Consider the following 20,074-nt stretch of genomic DNA (forward strand, 5'->3'; position numbering starts at 1 on the left):
GGCCCCTGGGGACCAGCCTCCCTAAGGGGAACCGGTGACTCTCCAGGGCCGGGGAACCGGTGACTCTCCGGGGCCAGGAAGCCGGTGACTGGTGGAATTTCCCGCCCTCCCCCAAACCCCAGCATCTAGGCAGGAGGTCAGAGCTGTGTGGGCCGGGAGGGCGGGGCGACGGTGGCCACGCCCCCCTCTCCGAGGACCCAATGGCGAAAGCGTTCCGGCTGTGGGGGCGGGGCTGGCTGCGCTCGGCCCAGCTGCGCGACTCGCCAGCCCGCGGCTCAGTATCTCGCCGTTCGCCAGCCGGGCTCGCGCCGCCCGGGGACATGCTCCGGCCCCCGGCCTCCGCCAGCGCCTAGCTCCGCTCAGCCCAGCGACCGGCCCGGGGACCAGCCATGTCCCTCCCCAGAGGTAGGAGAGAGCGGGGGGCTTCACCCCAGCTGCAGCCTCCCCGCTGGGCTACGGGGGTCTCCGGTGGGCCCCCCCCACTCCCTGCGCGGTGCTCCGCTTCTGGGCTACGGGCTGGGGGGGGGGGTCCCCTCAGTGGGCTCCCCGGGGAGTGGCCCTGCTGCGCTGGGGGTGCCCCCCGCCAAGTTCCGGGGTCCCCTTGTTCTGCATGCGGGGTGCTCCCCCTTCGGGTTACGGGCTGGGGGGGTCCCCCCAGTGCGCTCCTCGGGTGGTGCCCCTGCCGTGCTGGGTTACAGGCTGGGGGTCCTCCTTGCTGGTTGTATAGCTCCCTCCTCTAGCCAGCATCGCGAGCCGGGTATATTCTGTCTTTCTCCCACTGCCCCATCTGCATCCATTGCAGAGTTGCCCTGCCAGCATGCTCTCTGGTTCTCCTCCTCGGTTACAGAGCTGCCCAGTGTGCGCCTGGTTCACCTAAAATCTTCTGCCCACCTCCTCATCCTTCTCCCCTGTAGCCGCATGGAGTTTAGATTGACTCTGCTCCAGAGCTCCTTGACTGAGTGCAATTCTCCAGCCAGTGGGGCAGATTTTGGTGTGTGCTCTGTCAGCAGGGTGCCTGGCCAGACAACTGCTTGCACCTGGTGCCCGATGCATGTTTGGACGTCTCACGTTGCTTGTTATTTTTCCCTCCCGTCATCCAGTAGAGATGGGGGAGAGTATCTGCTACCTGCAGGTGGAATGTTGCTGCAGGAGACCCTCTATACTAGTGCTACTCAAAGTGGTGGTCGCGGACTGGTGCCGGTCCGTGAGCCATCGGCTGCCGGTCTGTGTGCGCATTGGGGAAAAAAATTGCTGGTCCCCCACATCAGCTAGCTTGAGAAGCACTGCTCTATACAGGGCTGAGATTGGCTGAGACTGTGGAGGATGGCATTAATACAACAGGAGCAGCCAAGAATCAAAGAAAGAGAGTGGGTGGGTGGGACAAGGCTGGTTCATGGACAGGGGGAATGAGCAGCATGACAGATCAGATTTGCATGTGTTTTGATACTGCTAATCTGATTTACAGGAATATACCGTACTAAGAGACCTTTAATGCAAGATAGATTCACAGTAGTGTTGGTGTTACTTGCTCACGGGTGGGGATGCCACCTGCGGAAACTTTTGCAGCATTAGCAGCCAGAGTTGTATCCTGGTCACAGCGAGTGTTATATCTGCAATTCCAGTTCTTCTTCTTTTTCAACACTTAGCCAGACGGTCGGCCGTAGCGATCGTTCACCATTTGGTCCATTCCTGCGCAACTGCAAAGGCTTGATGGCCTGAGAGTCCAACATCGGAACAGACTTGATGAACCCATGTAATTCCACTTGGATCAGACTAAATGTTTTCCCACTAGTATTCCAACTTGGGTGCTGTCTGAAAGCCAGGGGCCTGAAGGTGTGATTGGAGAAGGTGCTATGGCATTTCTGAAGCTCTGGCCTTCAAACGTGTTGAATATGGTGTCAGAGCATTCAGAGGGAGGGCTTTGCATTGGTCTCTTTCTGGGAGTAGAGAGAAAGAGACAAAAAACCTTTATAAGCATATTCCTCAGTCCTGACTCAAGCATTGAAATATGGATTGGATGGACTGTATATTACTTGAGTAAAGTTACATAAGCTGGGAAGATACCTGATTGTTGCCTAATCTTTCATGCGTAAATTACCTGTTATCTGCATACTTGCTTTACAGCCAGAAATTAATAGGTAGCAATAATTATGGCTCTTTTACTTTACCTCAATTATGTAGAATAGAATCTTTAAAGTTCAACTCTCTTGTAATCAAGTTCTTTGTAAAGAGCCTAGCAGGATTTTAGAGTAGCAGCCGTGTTAGTCTGTATTCGCAAAAAGAAAAGGAGTACTTGTGGCACCTTAGAGACTAACCAATTTATTTGAGCATAAGCTTTCGTGAACTACAGCTCACTTCCTCGGATGCCAGTCGGAGGACACTTCAATCTCTCTGGTCACGCGATTACAGACATGAAAGTTGCGATATTACAACAGAAAAACTTCAAAACCAGAGTCCAGCGAGAGACTGCTGAATTGGAATTCATTTGCAAATTGGATACAATTAACTTAGGCTTGAATAGAGACTGGGAGTGGCTAAGTCATTATGCAAGGTAACCTATTTCCCCTTGTTTTTTCCTACACCCCCACCCCCCCCAGAGTTCTTGTTAAACCCTGGATTTGTGCTGGAAATGGCCCACCTTGATTATCATACACATTGTAAGGAGAGTGATCACTTTAGATAAGCTATTACCAGCAGGAGAGTGGGGTGGGGGGAGAAAACCTTTTGAAGTGATAAACACCCATTTTTTCATGGTCTGTGTGTATAAAAACATCCTCACTGCATTTTCCACTTTTATGCATCCGATGAAGTGAGCTGTAGCTCACGAAAGCTTACGCTCAAATAAATTGGTTAGTCTCTAAGGTGCCACAAGTCCTCCTGTTCTTTTAGCAGGATTTTGGTTCTGTATAAACAAATATGAAAGACTGGTTCCCTATTCCAAGGAATTTACAATCTAAGGCCTTGATCTTGCTGTCACTTACATAATTGCTTAACTTGAAGCGGGTGAGTAGTTCCATAGTAGTCAATGGGACTATGTGCGTGCACACAGAAGTGTTTGCAGAATTGTGGCCGAAGATGTTAGAAAGCTGCATATGATTTAAGTTGCTCATAGAAATACGCTGATTACAAACCTCAGTGCTTTGGTTTTACTGCACTAAGTCACGTACTTGCTTTGGCTCAATTACTGCCGTAAGTTTGTGGCTGAATTAACAGACGAGTGATTTCCACAAGTTTGTGGCTGAATTAACAGACGAGTGATTTCCACAGATGGATCAACGGGGCAGTGTGCTTTGTCTGTCCTTTGTTGAGGTGTTACAGTCTAAAACTGAGCAAGACTGACTCTGGCTTTCATTGGAAACGCTGGATTAAAATACAGTAACTAAACCTACTGGTTAAACAGTCTGCTCAGCTGAGTAACTGTCTACTAGAGACAGTATGAGATATAAAAAACAACAAAATATTAGTTTTAAATGCACCCTGGTATATCAAAAGTAAGGGTTTGTATTGCAGTGCACACACCAGTTATCACTCTCTTTCATTCTGACATCAGTTTGTAGCTAAGCTGCGTCAGCATTTTCATATATGCAATCTGATTAGTGATCTGCATCGTCGTCATGATGCAAAATCATTATTTTTGTGTATTTTATACTTTTTAGAAAAATGGGGAGTCAGGCCAGTTTGCCATTCAATCCCAAAGATTTAGTTGCAAGTTCTGGAGTAAGTGTCCACTCGAAGAACAGCATAGGCAAAAGTACAATAAAAACTGTGTTTGTTATAACTTCATGACTGCATTATTTCAATAGATCTATGGGAAAGATGATAGCAACTGTTTCCCCCCCCCCCCCCAAAAAAAAGAAAAATAAAATCACTGTTGCAGCTTAGTTAACTTTGAATGTAAATTTCTGTGGATGAGAGTGGTGCAGGTACAGAGCAGTAGCATGTGATGTAACTTCAATAGCGTGAAATAAAATTGCATGTAAAGGAAATACACAGGAACACCTGTCCCTCTAGTACTCCTGGCTTTTGAGCAGAGCTGTGTTTGATCTTTCACTGGACCTGGCATTGATTCTGAGTTCTGACACAGCCTGACTTGACGAGTGTATGTCTGTCAGGCCTTGCCAGATTTTCCCATGTGTCCTTGTTATATGCAGCTAACAAACGTGAGCAGGTGTCATGGACATTATTATTTGTATAGCTCCAGTGGTATGCCTTGTGCCTTACCGATGAGTAAGAAGATAAGCTCTCTATCCTGAGGTGCTTGCAATTCTAAATTAGGCAGCTAACATAATAAGAAATTACATTGGGCTGGGTTGAGGAGGAAAGGAAAGGGGGGAGGTGGAGGTGGAGAGGAGAAATTATTCCTGACCATTCTGGTGATGCCTTGCCTTGTTAAAGATGAAGAGGGTAAGAGCGGGCAGATCACTCCAGACCTGTGATTAGTGATGGCCAGTAGGATGAAGGCAGGAAGGGAATGCATGAGATTTAATTGCTGCTTCTCGTTTCTCACTGGAATAAACTGGATTTAGATTTTGGGGGACTTTTCTTCTCCCAGGATGATGCACAGGAAACTTGAAATCAGGGCTCATGTGAGTGGATGAACAACACATAAATATGACTTTGTTTTAAATGACTGTGTCTGAAACGGGGGGAATGTGAACTTGAGTTTCCTGTTTGCTGTGTAACTGCGGTATGAATCAGCAGCAATATAATGGTTCTGAATGGAGCTGCTGAGTCATATGCAAGGGAACATATGCTAGAACATGCTTCCTGGATGGAAGGAGGTCAGCTATGCTGCTTAAAGAGGCAATAGTGAGTTGGCCTGATGGAAAGGGGAGGTGAACCCCTCTCTTTGCTTAGCAGCCTTTCTGTCTGACAGTGCTGAGAGTCTGTCCTCTACTGAGGAGCTGGATAAGACTAGGGCATGAGCTCAATACAGGAGAAGGATTTGCAAGGAATCATGCACTTATTTGCAAGGTTCTTTGCCTGTCGGCAGATACTGACTGCAAAGAATATGCTTCCTTCAGAACATACCCATGCTTGCTTTGGGGAAAGCGGGTATTTTAAAATGATCCATATTTCAAAGCTGCTGGCTTCTACAGATTGACATTTCTAGTCTTTTGAGAAGAGCTGGTGCCTGCCTGAAATATAATTGCTGCTAATGTCCTTCTGGGTGCCCTTCTGTGACACATAACATGTGCATGACCTGTTGCTTTCTAGTATGTATAGTTAAATTTTGAGTCCATTCAAGTATACTGATTACCTGGTTCTCTTATTGGTCTGAGATTGACAGCTCCATCTCTGTCCAGATCATTTACCACCCTTTGTCTGATCTGAGCGTTTTCCTTGTCTCCCCTTATGCTGTGATCTATGTTCGGATCAGCAGCCCAGTTAATTGACCAAGCAACTGCTTCCGCTGGAAATCTCTACTCCAGGGATTCTCAAACTTCATTTTAAGGTGACCCCCTTCTGACAACAAAAATTACGACGCAACCCCAGGAGGGGGATCAAAGCCTGAGCCCCGCTGCCCCAGATGGGGGAGGGGGGCCCAGGCCCAAGGGCTTCAGCGCCAGGCAGGGGGCCTGTAACCTGAGCCCCACGGCCCAGGGCTGAAGCCCTCTGGCTTCAGCTTTGGCCTAGGGCTACGGGGCTCAGGCTTCAGCTTCAGTCCTGGGCCGCAGCAAGTTTAAGACAGCCCTGGCGACTCCATTAAAACAGGGTCGTGACCCACAGTTTGAGAACCGATGCCCTACTCCTATCCCATGAGTGCTCAGCTACCATGACTGCACACCCTTCTTTTCTCCTCTAACTTGCTTTGTACCTTTGAAATATAGGCCCTTCAGGACAGGAACTTATTAGTGGGTGAGCACTGCTTGCCTGTTGTCTGGTGACATGTTTGCTCTGCAAGAAAGGCTTCGTTTGATTAGACTGCACAGGCTCCCTTTCATTGACCATCATGGCATTAGATCACTGTGGCCATCCTATTGGGTAGGCTGAATTTCCAGAGTTCGCTTCTGTTTGGGGAAACTCGCTGCATGGAGTCTGGCAGAGTCAGCTTCCTCTTGTCTGTTGCTTCTGTTTCTTGGTCTTAATCTGATCAGGATATGAAACGGGGACCGTTTCTCTGTAACTCTCAAATGGAATAGCTACATATATCCCATTGCAGCTTTCAAAATTAGACTGTCATTTCTGTTTACTCATAGCATCGTCTTCTACCCCTGCAGTTTCTTTAGATGCTGTGTAACTTCAAACTGTTGCGTGTAACACTTGTCAATGGAATGATGTTGGGTAGGAGGCTTTGTCCAAACATAAACCCCTTGCGTGGACTATATTTAAAGCGTAACTATGCCTTCAGCTTTGCAACTGTGTATAATTCACCCTTCCATAGATTTAAGTGGGATGCTGTCACCGATAAGAGGCTCAGAATGTGGCTGGCTTTTTACTGTGCTTTGTTTTTGAAGTCCATGCTGCTCTTTGTTCTGAAAAGCAGATGCTTTAATTAAAAGAATTAAGGGGACATTTGGGTCCTAAAACTGGGAGGGGAGGTGGAGAGGGAAGCAAATAAGGTGTTTTTATGTGTCCTGAGAAACAGAGGTCTTGGTTGATTTCCCCCAATAAGGTAGGTAGAAAGTTACAGTATTGAAATGAGGAGAAATGCAATTATGACATCTGGAAGAGAATCTGTATGAGAACTGGACTTGGGGGAGTTTCTGTAGCACCAGCAACAAGGTAGCAAAAGCACATTCTTCTCTTTTGGTCTGAGATTCTCCTCTGAGACAGGAAGGAATGAGTGACAGAAATGTAAGGTGTCATGCATATGAGCATCTGCTTTTCAAACCCATCTGCTTTTACTTCCCTTTTCATGTACACTTATGTGAAGCCGTGGATCTGTCTTTCCTGGAGCAATGGCCCTCTATGTGGATTGCGGTTATTGTGGCTTCAAAATTAGATTATAAAGAGAGGGTTAGCAAAAAAAAAAGTGTCAAATTTTTCTTTGCAGTGGGGCTTGAATTGAAACCAGACTTTTATTAAAAGGCAGCTGCATTTCAGAAGATACAGAAAAATCATCTGTGAATGAACTACTGCTTTCCTGGCAATATGCTCCACTCAAGTGTGGGTAAATAAGTAGTGTGATTTTTAGCATTGACTCGTCCAGCCTGCATTTTTAGGGACTGCACCCTTTGGTTTGATGATTCACTTGTCTTCCATGTGGAATGCAGCTTGGTTAAATGGTTATGCAATTCAGTGGACTTAGATTCCTGAGCTGTCATGTGCAGTCCATACTGTTCCTACAGTTATTGCACCTGATAACACCCAGTTGCGGTAAAATAAAGGTCAGGCCAAAAATAAGGCATTCATATTCGAGGCTCGATCCAGGTTTTGCAGTGGGTCACTTTATATATAGTGTATGCTTTAGTATGGAGGCACAATGGTGAATTTTAGTTCTGAACCCGCAAAAGCAGGAGCATTCCTATTTTTCAGTTTGATTGTATTTTAATGTAGTGTATGTGATTCATTTAACAATTATAAGGCATAGAGAAGCTCTCTCTGCACTCCTGATGACACTCTGTTGCACTGTGTCTATTGCCATTTCACAGACAGGAAGAACTCCTTTGGAGCCAGTAAAATATTTTGCTTAGACATCCCAGTATTTCTAATCACGTGTTGATCTGTTTTGCTGGCTGGCTGGATACTGCTTAATATTCATAAGGGCCAAACTTAGCCTGGGATTTTGACTGTGATACAGGTGAAGGTAAGAAGACTGTCTTAAGCATCTGTTTGGATCTGAATCCTTCCACTGCCTTTAGACATTGTTTAGGGCATGAGGACTGTACTGTCCCTTCCATCATGCTGTTTACTGGAATGACTGCCTTGTTGTGTCTCTAGAGTGAAACTTTTTTTTTTTTTTAACGGAGAACAGGTTGTTGGTCTGTCAGTCAACCCCGCCCTGGAGGACCAGTGGACTGCTTTTTGTCTGGCTTGGGTGGTCCTTCCAGGAGTTAAAAGCTCCTGCCAGCAGAGCTCTCGGGGTGATTGGAATGTGCACGAGCCTTCCAGTTGCACCAAGGTGCTATCCCCGGGGAAGGAATCTGTTATGCTGACCATTAGATACTCCTATTCTCTTCCCACCATGTCTGGTCAGAAAACAGCTCCCCTTCCTCCCCATCAGTCTTCCTTCGCGTCTGGAGCATATGAGACATGAAGGCGTTGTTTTCACTGCTAAAAACTTATTTTTCACCTCAGGGTAACTAACAAGCATGAGCAAAGACAGGAAAGACCAGGCATGTTACTTTTTCCTCAAGGTAAACTCACCCAGGTCAACCCCAGGCAGGGTATAGTGCTGACCTTGTACTGTGTCTTCACTGTGTTTTTTACCTCAGGATAACACCTGTAGTAAAAACCACAGCAGTAAAGACAAGTCCTAAAACAGCGCAGTCATGCTACATGTCAAAACACATCCCTTTGAAGCCCTTGAGAAGGGTAAACATTCAGTACAGTCTCACCGCTTTGCACGCGGCTGCTTTCATAACACTTTCTAAATGAGAAATATGAAAATATTTTTGATTCATTGGTTTTTAAGGCACAAGATTTCCTGGTCTGACCTCCTGCATTGCCCAGGCTGGAATTCCTGCATGAAGCCCGGTGGCTGTGGTTGAACTAGGGCATATCACATAGAAAGACACCTGATGTTGATTTTAAAGATTCCAGGTAATAATAGCTAGGTCTCTTATATAGCACTTTTCATCAGCAGATCTCAGTACTTACCTTACAATACCCCATGAGGTATGGAAGTACTATTTTCCCTATTTTTACAGGTGGAAAACTGAGGCTAAGTGACTTGCCCAAGGTCATACATGAAGTCTGTGGTGGAGCAGAGAATTGAACCTAGGTCTCCCATGTCCTAGGTTAGTGACCTAACCACTGGACCATCCTACCTGTCTAATGGAAATCAGTGATGTAGTTTAGACTCTTTTGGAGATTATCTTAATCCAAAACATTCCTCCCACCCCCAAAATTAAACACAGCAGATTCAAGGAGTTGTCTGATTTGTGCTCTCTCTACTCTGGGGTATGGCAGCAGCAGACTGGGAAGAAAATGACACCACTTAACTACTTTTCCCGTTCTCCCTCCCATCCCCTTATGGGATGACATCATGGCTCCACCTACCAGGAAGCAAGGAGAAGAAACTCTCTCAGTGATGTACAGTATAAAGGTGATTGCCCAGCTGGTGCCTGGTCTGGTAGAAACTTCCAGAGTGAAACAAGATGATGTGGGGTGCATAAAACAACTGAATTAGTTAAACGCACTATAACCTCCCTTCTTCCCTCCAAGGGTTCATGTGCACTAGGCCTTTTAGTTAACTGAGTGCCTTGGTAGCATCTTTTGTAGAGGCTGGTGTGTAGACACTCCCCAAATATTTGTTACAAGCCACATATCTTAAAGCCTTAACAAGTTTGCCAGTTAACTGGATGTATTTTACAATCATGTTAACTCCAGATTTAAAAAAGTCTAGTGTAGACCAACAGAAGGCAGGATGGGGAGGAAACAAAACTCACCACAAGGTTACGTCACCCCCCCAAAAAAACATTCTAATGCTGGAAAGAGATAAACCTCCACAGTGCACAATACAAGTAATTTCCCAGAAGAGGTGGCTAACCATAGGCTGTGGTTTGGCACCAGTGTCTGTCAAAACTGAGTCCAGTTGCTAGTGCCAAGTTCCAGGAGTCTGATGTCACAGTTGCACGTTTCCAGCAACACCATGGCTCTCCTTGCCCAAGGAGCTGGTAGGAGTAGAGAGGTTAAGGCAACTAGTGATGCACATCCTGTTTGTATACCAAGCTAATGTACTCTTGTTCATCATATTGACATTGAAGTTTTTGGCACCTTCTAGGGATATAAAAACAGTAATGCGACTTTTGATTTTTCAGGAGCTCTTTTTGGTTCCAGCAGATCATGAGGATGAATATCTGACTGGGGATGGGGGGGACAGGTTGATACTGAGTTCAGGACACTAGATTTGGGTAAAGCATCAGGTAAAAGCTACTGCTCCTTCATTTTTGTGGGAGGTGGACACTGTGTGAGTGACATGAAGGTCTCTTAACACTGGGAATTGAGCTGCAAACACTGTATTTCACCATTGGGATCCAACATAGGATCGTGGTATCTTAGTCTTGGGGTAGAGGAGTGAATTTGTAAGAGATTTTGCCTATATCTTCCTTTCCATGGGTGTTAAAATGTGAGAGGATAAAATGCCCTATGTGATTATACTGAGCCCTGGTCTATACAGTGTTCATACTGATTTGAACATATTTTGGGTAAGGGGTGCTCTTTTTTTTAAATAGTGATCTAGCTAAGGCAGTTCAATCTCCTAGTGTGGGCATAGCTATTCCGATGGAAAGGTGCTTGTAGTCCAGTCAATTTATGAAATAGCATGCCAGTATATTTACTGGTATAACTGCAGTTCCCACTAATGGATTGTGCTGCTTTAACTAGATCTATTTCTGCACCAACACAGTTAAAGCAGCACAAAAAACATGTGTGGACCAGTCCAGAGTAGCAGCACATCCTGGGGCTCCTCTGGTCCAGTTGGAAGCCTCTGAAGTTTATTATAAAGGCGGTCAGGGCCTTGTGTGATTAGTAAATATAATGCACAATGGCAATTCAAAGTACGAGCCAAAGGCTGGGGAGGTGGTGATATAAGGGGGAAAATGTTCTGCTGTAAGAGCTGGCAGGTGGTCGTAATACGTTTGACAAATTATAAACGTGCTGGGTCAGGTAATTGCATGAGTCAACCGTGGGGTTGTCTGGGAAATATCTGCAAGTCTGGACTATTTGGCCTGATAAATATCGCTTCATGATGCATATGTATGAACACAGTCTTCCTACGGACTTAATGGGGACAGCTGAAAAAGCAGTTTTCCTGCATGGGTCAAGAAAATGCATTTCAGCAGATTCTGCAACAAGTGTAACTCCCTGTCAGGGATGCTCTCTGGGCTCCCTTGCTGTGTCTGCTGATACTAATTGTTCAAGAACAGAACACCCATATGTCCCCTACGCGGGCATTTGGCTGTCTGCATACCGCAATGCAGTCAAGTAGGTATCTGCTCTTACTGTCCACATCTTTCCATGCAGGGTTTCTCTGTGCTCTTAAAGCTAGTGTGATTATTCTGTCATTGAAGAGGAACACTTCCATTTGGTTAAGTGTCTCCTTTGTCTTTTGGATCAAGTTCTCTTTCCTGGAGCCATAGTGGTTGTTGGATCTTGCGAGCGGAGCAGGCTCAGACTCCGACTCTGTCAGTGCCCAGGTGGGAGACCTGCAGGGATCAAAACAGGAGATGGTGTTGATCAAGGGCATTTCTTCTGAGCCATTACGATATCAGTGCCTTAGCATCCTGTGCTTCTGCAGGGAGCTGTGATGAAAGGCAGCGAAAGTGTTTCTTACTACTAAAGATGACGTGACTCTTTCCGCACGAGACCAATATGCTAACCCCACAGTCTGGCTAATTAAATTCCCTCTCCAGGCTGTGGTGGCGGCGGTCAGTTCCTGTCCTGGAGTGCTGTTGCGAATTGCATTGCAGCAGTGGGTGAAGTGGTCGTTACAAAATCCCTTGTTTACCTAGTGCTCAACTAATATTTGAAACCCTTTGAGATCCTTTGTAAGGTGTCCCAGAAATGCATAGCTGTGAGTTCTGCCCCCGCCACTCTGCCTCAGATGGCACAAATACAGCCATTTGACTGCATCCAGAAAATCATTTCCATTAGCAAAAGTTGCATCTTAATGAATTTTTTTTTTTTAAATGTCCCAGTGTATTGGCTGGCATACTAGGTCTCCCTGGCCTTGCTAGAAGTAAAGTTGGTCCACCATTTCTACCCAGCATTGCCTGTTTAAATCAGACCCTGTCAGCAGGCTGTCCTTCCTGCACTTCCTGTTGACTCCCTTCCCTATTGGCTGACAAGCTCAGTGTTCACAGAAACCAAATAAAGCAACAGTATAAAAGAGGATGCAAGCTGTGGGGATGAGTGGTGTGTGGGTGGAGGTGCTGTGAATGGGATCAGTGCAGGCCTGAGCGTAAGAGCCTCTGCTGGAGTTTAGCTTTATCTCTCTGGCAGTGTTTGGATTTCTTAAAGCTTGAGGCCATGCTGCTATTCTGGTTGATGGCCTCTCCCTGTGTTTTAATTACTTACATTTTAATTCCTCGAGTATACTGTGCTCTGTTAAGGGAGATTACTGGTCTCTGGCCTGCACATTCCATTCATTAACTCTTTATTACCTTTTCTCACTGGTTTATGGTCTCCAGCATTATTGAGGTGTAGAAAGCCACAGCCGGCTTTGAGCAAGCTTGTCGCGTACCTCTCGGCATGCTGCGTGGTGGAGAGGGGCAATTTTTTAGAGCTGAGAGAACTGGAACTGCCAATTCAATGCCTAGGGTGTTCCATTGGGGGCCAGGCATAGCCCTGGTTTCTTTGCCCTAAAGTTGCACTAAAATCAGGCCCTTTCCCAATTGGTGCTTCTGTCACATACTTAGAGGGCCCTACCAAATTGACAGCCATGAAAAATGCATCACAGAACGTGAAATCTGGTCTTTTGTGTGCTTTTACCTGATACTATACAAATTTCACGGGGGAGACCAGTGTTTCTAAAATTGGCGGTCCTAACCCAAAAGGGAGTTGCGGGGGGGTCACAAGGTTATTTTAGGGGGTTGTGGTATTGCCACCCTTATTTCTGTACTGCGTTCAGAGCTGGGCGGCTGGAGAGCAGTGGCTGTTAACCGGGCACCCTGCTCTGAAGGCAGCATCCTGCCACCACCAGTGCAGAAGTAAGGATGGCAATATCGTGCCATGCCTCCTTTACTTCTATGCTGCTGCTGGCGGTGGCTCTGCCTTCAGAGCTGGGCTCCCAGCCAGCACTCTCCAGTTGCCCAGCTCTGAAGGCAGCATCGCCACCGGTAGCGGCACAGAAGTAAGGGCAGAAGTACCCCAACCCCCCCTACAATAACCTTTGGACCCCCCCAACTCCTTTTTGGGTCAGGACCCCTAAAATTACAACACTGTGACATTTCAGATTTAAATAGCTGAAATCGTGACATTTACAATTTAAAAAATCCTCTAACTGTGAATTTGACCAAAATGGACCGTGAATTTGGTAGGGCCCTACACATACTAAATAGATCTCAGCCACTGCCTTCTGTGAGCATCTGAAGTCTTGGGTCAGTAGTTGTAAATGTGGACAGATGACTTGAGAATAAAGATGTTGTGGCAGAAGGTATCTTAATATAAGTACAGAAAACCTCAGCATTATGAACACCAGAATTATAAACTGACTAGTCAACCACACATTTCATTTGGAACCAGAAGTACGCAATCAGGCAGCAGCAGAGACCCCCCAAAAAAAAAAGCAAGTACAGTACTGTGTTAAATGTAAACTACTAAAATATAAAGGGAAAGCAGCATTTTTCTTCTACATAGCAAAGTTTCAAAGTTGTATTAAGTCAATGTTCAGTTGTAAACTTTTGAAAGAACAACTATAATGTTTTGTTCAGAGTTAGGAACATTTCAGAGTTAGGAACAACCTCTGTGCTGAGGGGTTCGTAACTCTGAGGTTCTACTGCAGGAGAAAGTTGTAAGTGAATTTTGTATGAATCCAAACTTTATTGGCCTCAACACATTCCTCATTTAGACACCCACCACATTCCTTCTCACACTGGTTGTCCTTCTGCCACCATACAGTTGTCGTGTGTGTCTGACTCCTTTTTTTGTGTATGGAGCCCAAGTCACCAGGAAAGTTTGCACTTGAGTTTTGCCTTCACAAGGAGTTTCTTGTGCAGTGATTGTGGGTTTTCCCACTTGGGATTTTACACGTGGCTTCCCCTCAGTGAGCTCTGCCTGTAACAATTGCATGGAAGAAAGCCAACGTTTTTCCCTTTTAATCTTTAAAACTTTGACTTCTGTACATTCCATTCCATTCTACATTCCTCTCGACAGAATGGCCCCCCCGTGGCACTTCTGATTCTGGGCTTCTTTCATATGGGAGGCTTTTTTTTTTTTTTTTAAGGAATGCCTCGTATAGGGTCTGCCTAGGGCTTCCAAGTGGCTGTAGGCTGCAGCCGAGAAAGCTGTGTTGACTCACAGCCTGTTAGACCTTGACCCAGGATATGAGCTGACATGTTGGAACTTGTCTGTCTGCCCGGCAAAAGCTATTTCCACAGAGCAGAGAGACAGTTGTTTGCATGGGATTTGATACAAAACCACCTGCAAAGTTTATAGCTTATTTCCACTTCACTTTGAGAAACACTCTGTGCAATTAAAATAAATTGATTTGAGAGACGGAAGCAATAGGTGCAGTAAACCATGACACTGGCACAGTGAATTGTGTTGCTCTCTATCCTCTTCCCCTATCTAGGATAACCTAGTGTGACCTGGCTCTGCCGTGCAGGCTGTGATGTTGGCATTTGGAAACTCGCTGTTTGAGGGCTGAGGTATCTGTTCATGGACATGCAGCAGGAGCTTGCAGTCCCACCGCCTGGCCGGAGCCAGCCATGCCGCCCAGAGCACTGCCCAGCAGGAGCGGTGGGCCAGAGGACTGGTGGCGTGGCGAGGTGAGGCTGCGGGGGAGGGGGAACAGCAAGGGAGGGGCCGGGGGCTCGCCTTCCCGGCCAGGAGCTCAGGGGCCAGGCAGGATGGTCCCGCGGGCCAGATGTGGGCCATAGTTTGCCCACCTCTGACTTAGACCCTGATTCACCAAGGACTTGAAGCACCTTCAAGGACGTGAGCAGTGCTATTGACTTTGATGAGACTACGACCGTCCTTAATGTCACGCCTGTGTCTAAGTATCTTTCTGAGTTGAGGACTTGCTTTCTTAATTCTTGTCGCCTCATTGCTGGTGGGGTACGTGGGCCAAGCTTGTCACCTACCTCTTTCATTATGACCTGGTAGCATTATTTGTTCAATGGTTCGGATTAATGCTTGTAACCTGGCAGTTGTTGAATACAGAGCTTTGTATGTGAGAATGGAGATGCTGATATCCTAAGGTGAAGGCCAGTGGCTGCTTATGGAGAAATGGACCAAGTATCACCTGTTCCGTTTTTTTCTTCCACCCCCGCTATCTCCTCAATGATATGGGAATTCTCCAAACTCCGACAGCTGACGGGGGGTAGAGAAATCCCTCTTGAAAGGTTTGTGGGGAACCTGGGGGCTAAGCAGGAATTAAAACTAACTCTTGTTTTCTCTATTATGCATAGAGCCAAATAGAGCTTAGTGTATAACACTTGACAGAGCCTATTAAAGTGTCTGTGCGTAAAAGCCAATTGGAATATAGTGGGGACCTGGAAATTTAGTCACAGTTGGTTTGATATGGGAATGGAGGAAATACAGTGTCTAAGATATAACTACTAGTGTAAATGGGGAGGGAGTTATTCAAGATATTGTCACTTATAAATTAAAGAGAAATGTAATGCTGCATTGGTTTGTCATCTTCAATGAACTGTCAGTTCAGCATCCCAGTTTGAATTCTTTTCCGCTATAATATATAATCAAAGCCTCCCACTGGATTGAAATGATGACGCAGCCAGGTGCAAATGAATATAGTTTCTCCTCTGAAGATGTACTCGGGGTTATGTCCAAAGAAAAGTAGCAGCAATTCGTTTGGTAGATTGACAGTGAAAGCAGGAAAAAATCCTCTGTAGTACCACTAAAAGAACAGGAGGACTTGTGGCACCTCAGAGACTAACCAATTTATTTGATCATCAGCTTTCGTGAGCTACAGCTCACTTCATCGGATGCATTCAGTGGAAATCCACTGCAGCGGATGAAGTGAGCTGTAGCTCACGAAAGCTGATGCTCTAATAAATTGGTTAGTCTCTGAGGTGCCACAAGTCCTCCTGTTCTTTTTGCGAATACAGACTAACACGGCTGCTGCTCTGAAACCTCTAGTACCACTGTTAACTAATGACGACAGGTTTCAGAGTAGCAGCCGTGTCTGTATTCACATTCAGTGGATGCATCTCCCCACTGTATTTTCCACTGAATGCATCCGATGAAGTGAGCTGTAGCTCATGAAAGCTTATGCTCAAATAAATTTGTTAGTTTCTAAGTTGCCACAAGTACTCCTTTTCCTTTTACTGTTAACTAAGACTTTCACTTGTGATGAGGTCTGTCAGGCTTGTGTTTCTTCTCAGCCTGTCCTGGTTGGAGAAGGCTGCCTTAGTGAGAACAGAATCAGACAACTGATCGTACAAGTGGCACCTCCTTGCTCCTTGAATCTCTGGAGTTTCATGCACAACTATACTTGTTGCTTCTGACAGGCTTTCTTTTACTGCAGGACCCATATGCCTGTGAGAGTGAGCTGGACTCACGGATCCCAGGGGGCGTCTGCAAAGCCAGCAGTTAAACCAAAACGTGTAAACTGTGTGTTGAGCTGGAGTGTTGAGAAGCAATAACCACAGAGTCCAATGATGCCACAGTTATGATCCCAGAGGGGGAAACTTTCCTCTAAATGCTCCATGCAGCTGCCTGCCTTGTTCTCAGACTGGAAATTGTTTTTTCTGAAGAAGAGCCTGACTGTGGTCTCTGGGCCAGACAGAACACCTGTGTTTGTTTTCACTATGCCTCTGACCTCTGTTCAGGGAACACAGCTGCAGATGGGAAAAGTTTGCTTATTTTTCACCCAGCTCCATTTGCTAGAGCAGGTGTCTAGTCAGCTTTAAACTTGCAGCAAAGATGAAAATCCCTCTCTGCCTGTCTGGAAGGATTCAAGATATAAATGAGCTGCTGGCTTTTCTGACTGTCCATGGCTATCACCTCTGTGCTTGTGTACCTTTTTGGTCTAGGAACAAGGTGCGAGGCAGGGAGAGAGAGGATGCATAGGACTTGCTTTTCTCTTAGTCTCGCTTGCCTTTGCTTAACAATTAAGATGCATTTGGGCTGGGATTGCTTTCCAGATCTTTGTCTTGTGGCTGCATGCCAGCCCCCTTTCTGCTCCCCCCCCACCCCAAAGTGTGTGTGCAGCTGGGTCAGTGCAGCCTGTCTTTCGGTCCCAAGTTTCATAATTCTAAGAATATTTTACTCTTTAGGGTTAGCTGTTTGATGCAATTGTGCAGACTAGAGGAATCTACCAGCTGGGGCTCTGTACTGCCTGACTAGACCTTGCACCACAGAGCTGAGGGGTTGGGTTCTGGAGTCAGCTGCTTCAGAAGCCTGTCAGCACGGGGCATGCTTTTATCCATGGCTGGGTCTGCATTAGGAAGATGCTTAACTAGGCCTATGTGCGAGCTTTAAGCAGGGGGACAGTGCCCAGCTGGATGGGGAGCGGTATGAATAGGAGAGGTAGGCAGGTGGTTTAGTGCTGTGTGCCGCTGTAGAGCAGTCACCGACGTCCGCTTGAGTCTGAGTCAGAGCACTTCTGTTCGTGGGAGGAAGCGTAGCCAACGCTGCTGCTCTGAGCAGGCCCTTTGGGAAAGAGATCTCCTGCAAGTGCCTTCCTCTCAAGTACTGAGAACTAGCTTGAAAATCCAGCCACGGAAATGGGCATTGATGTAAGGAGTCATCGAAAGAGCTGAAGATGCGGATGTGCGTGGCTGTCCTGTGTCCCGTGAGCTGCGCTTGGCTCTCTACCTTGAGCCTTGGTGCATTTTTAAATGCAAGCTGGGACATTATCTGCCATTGCCATGCATCTAGTCATCTTATTGAGCTTTCGTATAAGCCCTTGTTGCAAATTCTTAGCACATATATAGCAATGTTGCATATTTAAGGCATTGTACAAACACCAGCTAGTGGTTCCTCATTTCACCTTCTCCTAGAGGGGTGACCGGTCTCCATTATAAGTGGGAAGCTTCCTCACAGCTCTGGGTCTGATCCTGGTGGTATGATCGCAGCCCTCTGTAGGCCATAGTCCTGCAGCTGCAGAACCAGCCCTGAGCTTGAGAGTCTCAGCTTGCATTTAAAAAACAAACCCACAACGTTTTTTTTCCCCAACGCTTGTGGTTGTGCAGGTAACCTGGACGCTGAGACTGTAACCAGTGCAGTGGTGTCTTCCTGGAAGTCAGATGGACCACACCAGTAGCTCAGACAGGTGTTATCTGGTCCATGCATCTTAGGGGGATTAACTCAGACTTAAAGCAGGCAATTTAAATGCCAATATTGTGAACTACTTTACAGCTGGTCACATTCAGCAGGAACAGCTGCTAATGTGCTGCTCCCACAAATCCGGTGCTGCGTCCAGGTCCCCAAAGCTCCAGCTAAATCTGCCAAAGTCCCCAGGTTTCCCCTGACTTCCAGCCCCTGCACTGCAGTCAGACATCGTCAGTACAGTGATCTGTTGTATTGAAAACTGGGAATGTGGGCACGGCATAGCATAGATTTTAATATCCAAATAACTAACCCAGAGGTGACTGTATTTTCATATTGGATTCACTTGAAAGCCTGCATATAAATAGAGCTACTGGAGAACTTCTAGTCCGCCACACTAATGTACAGCAGAATCCCCAGGCCTTGCTGTGAGATTGAGGTGCAGCTTGCCGGAGCACATGAGACTTCGACTATGACCCATTGATTGTTGGATTTCCTTTGCATGGGGCGCTCTCAGACCCTAGGGGGCGTCAGTGTTGCATATGTACAGAGGAAACTGTGGCTGCCTAGTCAGTGCGCTAAGTGCATATTACTGTAGACTGTTAGAAGCCCAGCACAGTGCAGCATCTTGTAACGCTGGGGATTGTCTGGCTGGGAATAGACTGTTCTCTCTGTTACTCGGCTGTAGGGAGGCACAGAAATGTCTGCTAAGGGGAATGTTAATTCATCAAGCTAGAACACTGGATTTTTATTGTAGGATAGAGAAATGTTAAGATGTTTGATTAAAACCAACCCCCCTTTCCATAACTAGAGCAATTTTTGGGGGGCTGGATTATGGTCCTTTCTGTGAAACCTTTCTGCGCAGTTATGGATTCTTGAATGCAGCCAACTTGATATAGACATGGAAGCTGAATTTTCTGCTATGCAGTCTCTAAGTGACCATGAAATTTCCCAAGTGGAACTTTTAGTATTTTAATTGCAAGGTCTTTATCCCATCAAGAGTTTAAGGAGTCTGTATGGTGTTGGTTTCTTCTCTTGCTGAACTCCGCTTGGCTGTTTAACCCTCCGTCCGCCCCAGCCTCCTAGATAATCAATTCCTACTTCTATCGTGCTAGCACCTAGCGGCTCCAATCTTAGACTCCATTATGCTCACACACACACACCCACCCACCCACCCACCCACCCCCAAAATACAGTCCCTGTCAGTTTATAAAACTGGATGAAATTTTTGGTCAAAAAAGTGCAGATTTGGGTCCACCAAAAGATTTCATGAATCTCTGTCAAATTGGCCAAATTATTCCATTTGAAAACGGGACATTTTGACATAGTTTTGACATTTCTGAAACAAAGCTTTTTACTTTTTTAAATAAAACAATTAATATTCCAGACAAAAAGTTGTTTAAAATAAAAAAAATCCAAGACAAAACAGTCTTCTCTCCCCCCCACCCCCCCGCCATTAGTCGAAAAAAATGTTTTGGATTTAAATAAATGTTTAGTTCAACTCCAAGCTAATTATTTTTAACTTTTTGCTTAGTGAACTGAAATACTGGTTATTTGCACAGCTCCTGTTGGCAGATCTGTGTAGCATTGCCTTATGTTTCTTATTTTAAGGGACTCTTAATCCTTTCCCCTCCCAAACATTTAAGAGGTGGGAAAGGGACCCTTCTTACCATGCTAAAGTTGTTGGTGTTAAGGGGCGAGCTATTACTATTTTCTCTGATTTCTTTCAAAAGCCCTTGCATCTTCCATACGTGTCTTCAGTTATCCTTGATTAGGTATTAACCTTGACTCAGTATTTCCAAAAGCATATTTGTCTGCAGCTGTTTAGAGGGGAAGGGTGATGGAACAGGCCTTTGTTGGGAGGGCTGTTCTAGATCACTGCTGTGTTTAGGGTGTGCTCTTCCACTTACTGAGGGTTGCTGATGTACAGGAGATAGCATGGACTCTGAAAGCCAAGAAGACTGCAGTGTTGCCTTCTGGTTAGAGCAGATTGAGTCAGGACCCTTGCTTTGTA

General features: G+C 46.0%; 1 protein-coding gene across 1 annotated transcript in view; it reads left to right on the forward strand.

Moving 5' to 3' along the window:
* The first annotated feature begins 281 nt into the window (after nt 1–281).
* MAP2K3 (mitogen-activated protein kinase kinase 3) overlaps nt 282–20,074 on the forward strand; it is a 52,234-nt gene continuing 32,441 nt past the window's right edge. Inside the window, exon 1 of the mRNA XM_077828754.1 lies at nt 282–405. Coding sequence (XP_077684880.1) covers nt 390–405 — 16 coding nt within the window. The 5' untranslated portion in view covers nt 282–389. The remainder of the gene's footprint in view (nt 406–20,074) is intronic.

The sequence above is a fragment of the Eretmochelys imbricata genome, chromosome 10 (genome assembly GCF_965152235.1).
Source record: "Eretmochelys imbricata isolate rEreImb1 chromosome 10, rEreImb1.hap1, whole genome shotgun sequence".
Classification (NCBI taxonomy): domain Eukaryota; kingdom Metazoa; phylum Chordata; order Testudines; family Cheloniidae; genus Eretmochelys; species Eretmochelys imbricata.